Below are 9,288 nucleotides of genomic sequence, written 5' to 3'. Positions count from 1 at the left end.
CTTAAGATGTCTCTAATTAAGCAGTGACAATATGTTAAGTGGTTTTGCCTTGACATTGCATTTAGCAAAATACACATTTATTTTGGTCCAACAAAGGTCTTAGACTCCCACGTAAAGCACATAAATCATATCAGATTGAAATGGCTTCCCTCAGGAGTTCATTGAGGGTTATTAGATTTAGAGGGTCTGTGTTTATTGACTTCAGAGTGATTGAATGCAATTGGCTGCAGAGAGCCCCACGTTTCTACAAGGACCTGCTGGACCAGACACAGAAGACAGAGAGTCAAAAAAAAAAAAAAAAGATCCTCGTTCCGCTCCTACACATCATGCACTTCCTGAGAACAGATATCCTCAGTATTCACAGGTTCGAAGAAGGGATACACATCACGAAGCATACCCTTCCAGGGACTGGAAACGCCAGCTTCTGAAGGCCTCTCATGTTACTATATTCGACATTGAAGGTTAAATGCAAACTGCTGTTGCCAATGGACTGTAATTAGATACTTTAATTCACAACATTTCTGAAAGCTACCGTTTTTGCACAGAGTTTACCAGCTGAAAGGATACAGCTTGCCTTCTCTTTTCTCTCTTTCCCTCTGTGTGCCAACCTTAACTGTGAAATATAACAGACGTGAAAATCTCGACTGTCACTTTCCTCCTGCTGCAAGATCCATGTTCCAATGCCCACAGCACCTCACCTGTATGCAAAGGTGGACAGTGATGGCCGTGCCCACGGGAAGGGGAGGGTGAGTGGGAACGGCCGGCTACCGTGGTGATTAATTCCAGCAGAGCTCTGCATCGTGCCACAGTGTGGGGGTGTCAGGATCGCTCCTCTCTGAGCAAGAGGGAGACCGGGGGTTTAATTAAATATTAACAACTGAGCGTGGACAGACGGGGGCACCGTGCGTAGGTGAGGGGAGTGCCTGGCACACATGAGGTCTCCTCGCAGCGCGTGGGCCGCGGTGCTGGCAAAGCGAGCTAGCTGGGCTGGCCTAGGACTGGGGCCTCCCTCCTGCTGCCGGGCTGGGCGGTTCCTCGGCCTCCGCACAGCATCGCACAGCATCACGCAGCATCGCACTTGTTTTGTTTGCTGCTTCTTTTATGTTCCTCATTACGATTTTATCTTTCCCCAGCGATGAGCAGTCTTACTGGTGCAGTCTGCTACTTTTAATGACTTGTAGGTTTTAGAAATATAACAGGCCTTCCCCGGGAGTGAGATCACAGAAACCGATGGGTTCATCTGACACAGAAATGTAGGCGAGCTGTCGCCCGCGGGTCGGCCCCTGTACCATCGCCACTGTCCGCTGCTCTTGTTCCCACACTACACCTGACATAATGACGACCTCCTATTGAAGTCTTCCCAAAAGTACATACACATTTAAAGCTTACTGAAAACATTCATATCGAAATATATGTACTAAGGGGAAAACATCTAGAACAAAATAACATTTGAGAAGCCCTAACCCAGCCCTATGCCTCATTTTGCCTCCAGTTCTATTTTGTAACCTGTCTCACTATTCCATAGCTTTCCCGTAACTCATACAGGTAGGTACCCTGCCCGTCTCTCTCCTTTCCACGTTTCTCTGGCTCTTTCCAGCAACCTGTTCCAATTGGAAAGCATTAATTATGCATTAGAGCCATTTTAAAGCGCTCTGATGGGTGAATGCATTGGGAAATTGCCTGTGGCAAGATGGGTGAAGCCCTGGAGGGAATCCTAACCGCCAGGCCAGCATCGTGGAAACTACTTGAACGGATGGGGAAAAACACGCTGTGCGTATGTGGGGAAAGATAGTATTTAGCGTTTATGGGCCACCAAATACACATACCTAAATTATACCTACTTGTTGTAGTCATTACGAGAGCTTTCTCGCATTTCCGTACAGCACGAAACCGAAGCGCTCACAACGTCCTCTCCCCTTGGCTTTCGACGGCGCGCCGGATGGTGATTCGTGCGCATGCTCAGTGAGATATCACTGCGTCGGAGGAGCGCACCTGGCCGCGGTCCAGGGGAGCCCGCGCGGGCGCGCGCGGCTGTCGTGGAGGAGGTGCGCGAGATCGATCGGCGCTCATTTTGAACGCAGGGGTATCGACATCTCGTTATCGTGTGCGTTTCACACGTGACAAAGTGACTGTTCGGTAACGACGCTGCCGACGCGGATTGACCGAGCGGTGCAGACAGCAAGACAGTCCCGCTGCGCGGCATCGCCTAGTCACACTAGTCGCCTCGCCACAGATGAAATACCCCCGTTCCCCCCCGCAGAGAGCACATTGCATACTGCAGCATTTTAAAAATAGGGCCCATTAGCATCGGTGGTTCCGAGGTCGGGGCGAAGCGAACCCCCGCGCATCGAACCAGGGACACCCTCGCGCCTGCAGATCGCGCAGACCCGGCGGTGCCGCTTTACAAAGCATGACAGACCCAAAACACAACCCTCTCAAACACTGGCGATTTCACTTATCAGCGTGCAAGTCTTTATCAATCTTAGGGAGAAACGTGGCATTCGCGGCCCCGTCCTGTGCTGGAAAAGCAAGGGGAAGACGCTTATCTGAGTGGGAGTTCAAAGTCTAATTTCAACCAGCGCTTCCACGAGAAAGCAACGCGTTGCATAAACAGCTCGCGGCAGATCTGCACCTGTCGCGCGCGGAGACACAGCGGAACATCGCAGTCCAAGTCGTCAGTTTGAATTATTTCTATGAGTAATTAATGCAGTAATATTCTATTAGACGCTATTACTTCGGGTAAGAAAAAAAAGAAAAAAAAAGAAACGAGCACCCTTCTAGGGTATGCACAAGCGACACTGAATTTAACGATAATTTTGCTGTTACTTTTCAGCAAGGACATAATTCACTTCCGCATTTGCAGCTTTTAATAGTTTATGAGTCCCGCCGACTGTTTACACAGATGTTGTTTCTGCTTGGAGGAATCAATCGATATTTGTCATTAATTATTCTGATGGATGTGGGGCCGTTTCTACAGGGTACGTGACAGCAGGTCTTGGGCACGACTGTGTTCTAATCCCCATGATACCGCTGCAACTTGTTTACGTATTGCGTGTTTAAACAGAATAGTACAAATATATGTGAAAACAGGGACTGGTGCGTGGCGGGCGCGCGCGCGCGCGCTCAAACCGAGGGACGCTCAGGTGAACATGCTGCTCGGCTGAAGGTGCTGCGCACGTGCTGCCTCGTGCCGGACCCGAACCCGAACCCGGCCGTCCGGTGACTCAACCGGCGTGTAGGATTTCCTACATCTTGATCTTCCTGGGCATGAAACAAGGTGCGATGTGAGGATCCCTGCGGAGATCGCGCACAGAAGACCCGATTCCTCCTCCTCCTCCTCCTCCTCCTCCTCCAACTTTCACTTCGAGAAATTGCTTCCCCCCTTTCTTTTGGCTCGCGGGCAGTGATACAGAGTGTGCTGGAAATCACGAACACTTACAACTGCACCGAGGATTCGGCCGCACACATACATGTACAAAAATATCCTGAGAGAAAACAGACATTTCCTGTTTTCCGTGTTGCAAAACAAACCTGTGACGTTTGCTCCGTCGTCCCACAGTGAGAATGCAGTGGCTCCGTCCCAAATGTACACACACAGGTGAACGCTGCCTTCCGAGGCACCAGACGGTCTTTACTGCCGCCGCTTATTGATCATTTTCTATTCATCATAAACAGGGAGCTATGAGTTTAAGAAATATTTGTCATGTGCCAATACTTTTGGCAAGGTCCTTACAAATAGCAGTTTTAAAAATGCATATACATTGTGTAATAAGGTAGAGGGATGTATTGCTAAAGTATAATTGAGCACAATTATTAATGCATACACTAAACTATGTACTAAACTATATAATCACGTACTACATATGCATATATTACATACGTAAGTGTGCTAAACTTTTTACAAATGACTGCAAAAGTTGTATGAATTGCTGTCTGTCCATATGCAAATTATATAACTACCTGATAGATATTTATATATATCTATATATAAAGAACACATGCACTGTACATATATACAGCATGTGTACATACATATGAATCATATGTCCTCACACTTCAATGATTTATAGAACTTAAATTGTTTCGTTCGATTTGTGCATCTACTAAAAAGTAATAGAGGTAGACTGCTGCCAGCGCTGCTGAAAGTATGAAATAGTGCTGACATTAGTTATTGCGCTGAGCGCTGGACTTCAATCGCGCCCCAGTCTCTCTTTCGCTGCCAAGCTCCGATCAGCGCTACCTCAGGAAATTCCAAATAAGGACACGGAAGTGGAAACCCACCGGAATCGGTCCTTATGTAGACACGACCTTATATGGCGTGACGGAGCCGAGTCTTCCGGCAAGCGCCATGCTCTGGCTTAGACGGGAAATCCGCTCTGAACCTGGACCGCTGGCGAGAACGCGTACAAAATTAATTTTCACTGTGGGATTCGCAGCTCACCGTAGCTTAAACGCAGTCGGAGGGAAAAGAAACTGGACCTCTCCGTTAGATTTAGTGCACAAACTTATTTCGCAGTCTCTCAGCTTTGCCTTTTCCCCCAGGCAAACGTCATGTGTCCTCCACTGCAGTGCCTAAATATGGGCTTCCTCCATTCCATATATGGACATCTACGTCACGGCAAGAGTATATATAAAGGAGTGGGGATTCTCTAAATACAGAAAGAGCCCAGAGAGCCCAACAGATGCACTGCCAGTACAGAGCGAAGCAGATAGACACACAGAGCGCTATCTCTCTCTCTCTAAGAGTCAAATTTTGACACACAAAAAGAGCACGTAAATGAAAAACATTTTTTTTTCGAAAAAAGAAGTGAGTGCAGACACTCAACCATAAACAAAAAATAACAAATTACAAACCAACATTTTCATTAATTTTCATGGAATGAACGAAACGGACACATTTCTGCACTGCAGCTGTTTTTGAAACAGGACTGGATTCTTTTTTCTTCTGAAGAGGAAAAGAGAGCTCGTCAGATCCAGCAGACAAACCTGGAGATCATCCAGAGTGTGTTGTTGGACACCACCAGCAGCAGCAGCATCTTCACATCAGTCCCCTGAAGTGGGCTGGTGCATCCCCTCACCTGCGAGCCACGGCGCTGCCCTCCTCAGACCTCCACAGCTCCACCAGCGGTGGTAGAGGAAACCCAGCTAGAGAGATGGCTGCTGCCAAGACCGAGATGGTGCTGCCTGCACTTCAGATCTCAGAGCCCCTGAACTTCCCACACTCTCCTATGGATAACTACCCCAAGCTGGAGGAGATGATGCTACTCAACTCTGCAGGGACCCCTTTTCTCACTGCCTCTGCCCCTGAAGGGGCAGGCTTCGGGACTGGGGAACCAGGAGACCAGTACGACCACTTGACTGGAGGTAAGATCTGGCTTCTTATTATATCAGAGGTTTAACAGCTGACTGTTTAAAACAACTTAGAAATAAACAAACTCGCAACTGAAAAATGCATGAATACAATTGCGCAGGTCTTTCTTTTACTTAGTGAACTGCTCTTAATGCATGACAGTAAGCAGAGCCAAATATTGTTAGAACTGTCCAAAAATTGATCAGTATTCATTAAGACAAACAACTGCAAAAATACAGTGAACAAGTGTTTATTTGATGCAAACTTGCAACTGCACATCTGTACGTTATATTATTTCTGGGTTTCATCTGTAATTTTAGCAATGCTCAGTGTACAGCTTCTGCGCTGCATTAAAATTGCATTGCAAAAATCAGCTGAATTGCAGTTCCAGTAATGAAATGCCTTCAGTGATGGAATTGGTCTGAAAGGAGGAGAGGAGGGAAAGCTGAGGCTTGCATGGACTGTAGGTGCTTAGACTGAGGGATAGTGGAGGCGTATGGGGGGGCACTGTGCCATGGGAGGATTCTCCTGCCTTGCGTCAGCACTGGCTGCTTCCAGAGCAGAGATGGGACGTCCCTCTTTAGACAGCACTGGGGTTCTCCTTTCTACTCCTCCAGAATCTTAAAATGCTGCAGCGAAGGGCAGCCAGCTGAAATGGGGATGTCTTGCTACTTGCTGAGCACTTGATTTTAACAGTCCATCTCTCTGTTGTTTATTGTTGCAGATACTTTGCCTGACATCTCCCTCAACTGCGAGAAATCTCTGGCTGAACAGAGCTTCCCCACCCAGCGGCTGCCCCCCATCTCGTACACAGGCCGCTTCACCCTCGAACCTGCAGCCAACTGCAGCAACAGCCTCTGGGCAGAGCCCCTCTTCAGCCTAGTCAGCGGGCTAGTGGGGATGACCCCTCCCACCACCTCTGCCCCGGCTTCCTCCACCGCTCCGACCAGCGCCTCCTCCTCCTCCTCATCCTCCTCCTCTTCCTCTTCTTCTGCCTCCACCCAGACCTCGAGCCTGAGCTGCTCTGTCCATCACAGTGAGCCAAACCCCATCTACTCTGCTGCACCGACTTACTCCAGCCCCAGCCCTGAGATCTTCCCAGAGCAAAGTCAGTCCTTCCCCAGCCCTGCTGTAAGCAGCTCCATCCAGTATCCACCCCCTGCCTACCCCAACAGCAAGACCTGCACATCCAGCTTCCCTGTGCCTATGATCCCTGATTACCTCTTCCCCCCGCAGCAGAGCGAGATTAGCTTGGTGCCCCCTGACCAGAAGCCCTTTCAGTCCCAGCCTGGGCAGCAGCCATCGCTGACACCTCTCTCCACAATTAAGGCATTCGCCACCCAGACAGGGTCACAGGACCTGAAGGCCGTCTACCAGTCGCAGCTGATCAAGCCCAGCCGCATGCGCAAGTACCCTAACCGGCCAAGCAAGACCCCACCTCATGAGCGTCCATATGCCTGTCCTGTGGAGACCTGTGACCGACGCTTCTCCCGCTCTGATGAGCTGACGCGCCACATTCGCATCCACACCGGCCAGAAGCCCTTCCAGTGCCGCATCTGCATGCGCAACTTCAGCCGTAGCGACCACCTGACCACTCACATCCGCACACATACGGGGGAGAAGCCCTTCGCCTGTGAGATCTGCGGCCGCAAGTTCGCCCGCAGCGACGAGCGCAAGCGGCACACCAAGATCCACCTGCGTCAGAAGGACAAAAAGGTTGAGAAGGCCGTGGCAGCGTCTGCTCCAGTGTCAGTTCCATCGCCTGCTTCCAGTTACCCGTCCCCCATGACTTCTTACCCATCGCCAGTGTCCTCCTACCCCTCTCCAGTGCCCTCCTGTTACTCCTCACCGGTGCACACCTCGTACCCGTCCCCTTCGGTTGCCACCACCTACCCTTCGGTCTCCAGTGCGTTCCAGACCCAAGTAGCCACATCCTTCCCCTCGTCAGTGGCCACAAACATTTACAACTCTCCAGTTGCCACGCCCCTGTCAGATATGCAGTCTACACTCTCGCCAAGGACAATTGAGATCTGCTAAGACATTCTTTTCTTTTCATCACCTTATTCAATTTTTCTTTCTGCTGAACAAAATAATTGAAACATGTTACTCTCTCCTGACAAGCACTTTTTTCTCTGTGCTCACCCCCTTCCCCCGTGATCAGTCATCAATCTTAAGGTACCTAAAAAAAAATACATGTCAAGGACTGGGCAAAGATGATGGAGAAGAAAAAGGGATCTTTCCTTCAAATGAATTGCAGCTTTTCAGAGAAAAGTGAGACATTAACAGCAGCGCGAGTAGCAACAGGCTGTGATAATGCAAAACGGCATAAAAAAGTTCTTAATCAACAAAATGGACTTTTTCTTATCTGCAGTTCGGCCTCTAGGGTCCTAACGCTCAGTCCCTCCAAGTCAGTGACAGTAGAACAGATCTGACTCAAACAGACTAATGCTCATGAGAGACTTTGAAGATATACATAAGCTACAGTATATGTATATTGTACATGTGCCATGTTTTGTTTTTCATTCTTTGGTACTATTGATGTGGAAAAACTTGCATATTATGTTGTATTATTTGAAGTTAGCAGGGCCATTTTTTTTTTTATAAATAGTTTCTCTTTATGTAGTGAAAATGCTGTGATGAGTTTTGAATTTGTTTGAGAAAAGCACTTAAGTATTCAAAGCATGTGTAAGAGTGATGTTCGTTTAAATTCTTTTGTAAATATCACCCGCTGGTACTATCTCTCTTTTCCCCACATGTGGCTAAAAGATCTGTTAAAAAGGTTAAAAAAAAAAAAAAAAGACAAAAAAAAAATCAAGTTTTCAAACGTTTTTGGTGCCTTTTGTGAAGCCTTGCTGACGTTCTGACACAACTATGTATGTGTATGATTGGATGCATTGCATCTCGCCTTAAGGTGTAAGGGATATTTTTTTACAGAATGTAAGAGGGATTTTAAGGGATGTAGAAAGGAAGACTTGACGGCACAGCTTCATTTCTTTAGAATGTAAGCAAAAAAAGAGAATAAAGTATATTTTTGTAACTGAAATGTAAATATCTACATATTCAGGAGTCGGAATGTTGTAGTTACCTACTGAGTAGGCATGGGATTTTTTGTATGTTATTTACATGCAGTTCATTATTTTGTGGTTTACTTTTATTTTGTAATTGTGTTTGTTATACCAAGTGACTGTTTCTGGCTTCTAAACACATTGAATGCGCTTTACTGCCAATGGGATATTTGGTGTACAAGATATCCTCCCAGAAAAGACATATAAATAAAATATGAATAAATAAAATACTGCTGTCATACTTTTGTTATTTACTGAAAAGTGTCAAAGGTTTAGATGCTTCCACACCCATATCAATTCCTTCTGTACATAATGATGCCATCCTCTATATTAGCTACAAGTTTCACAGATCAAAACAATTTAGTAAAATAAACATTGAAATTGACATCATTACAAGCCTAATTCTAAAGCAGTAAGGAGTTAAATAAAACTGCTTGTCCAACCGCATTTCCACAGTTACCCCTTTGTTCATTGTTCCTTCTGAAAGTGAACTTGGGGACTTTCATTTCTGAACACTCAATTTGCGGTTGGCCCAGGGACTATGAGAATACTTCTTTCCACCCACTGAAATGACAAAGCCATTGAGACCATCGACCTGCGGTGGTGCTCATTTCTAGAAACGTCTCCTGGGACCCAGTCTTATTGGACTTACCAATTATGGTCCGGTGGAGTCACAGGCCATACTGGGATTGTTGATATCCTCTTCTACCACCGATAAAAGCTTTCTGTTTGTTTTTGAAAACGGGGAAAGTCAAATGACTTGAATAAATCACAGATGGAATAGCTTTGACATCCTTAATAACATTTTTACACCATGATCATCCAAACTGTTCATAAAGGTCTGTGCTATTTTATATATAAAAATCCTGAATC

The 9,288-nt window shown here is 46.9% G+C and overlaps 1 protein-coding gene and 1 long non-coding RNA gene across 2 annotated transcripts; one reads left to right on the top strand and one right to left on the bottom strand.

The window, feature by feature from the left end:
- Positions 1-569: 569 nt before the first annotated feature.
- LOC108936797 (uncharacterized) lies at positions 570-1,963 on the bottom strand. The gene is made up of 3 exons (XR_001966302.1): positions 1,842-1,963; positions 699-835; positions 570-613 (listed from the first exon to the last, which is right to left on the bottom strand). It is a non-coding gene; the product is annotated as an uncharacterized LOC108936797 (long non-coding RNA).
- Positions 1,964-4,665: 2,702 nt separating this feature from the next.
- Positions 4,666-8,643, top strand: egr1 (early growth response 1). The gene is made up of 2 exons (XM_018756522.2): positions 4,666-5,364; positions 6,075-8,643. The coding sequence occupies exons 1-2, from the start codon at positions 5,154-5,156 to the stop codon at positions 7,385-7,387; spliced, it is 1,524 nt and encodes a 507-aa protein (XP_018612038.1). The 5' UTR covers positions 4,666-5,153; the 3' UTR covers positions 7,388-8,643.
- Positions 8,644-9,288: the final 645 nt, after the last annotated feature.

Source organism: Scleropages formosus, chromosome 13 (assembly GCF_900964775.1).
Source record: "Scleropages formosus chromosome 13, fSclFor1.1, whole genome shotgun sequence".
NCBI classification, from domain to species: domain Eukaryota; kingdom Metazoa; phylum Chordata; class Actinopteri; order Osteoglossiformes; family Osteoglossidae; genus Scleropages; species Scleropages formosus.
This window is presented reverse-complemented; position numbering and strand designations above follow the sequence as displayed.

What these genes read in the sequence shown, in the direction of transcription:
- egr1 (XM_018756522.2), top strand. Translation starts at nt 5,154, where the DNA reads ATGGCTGCTGCCAAGACCGAGATGGTGCTGCCTGCACTTCAGATCTCA. An exon ending in GTACGACCACTTGACTGGAG is followed by an intron (nt 5,365 to 6,074) that starts GTAAGATCTGGC and finishes TTATTGTTGCAG; the next exon opens with ATACTTTGCCTGACATCTCC.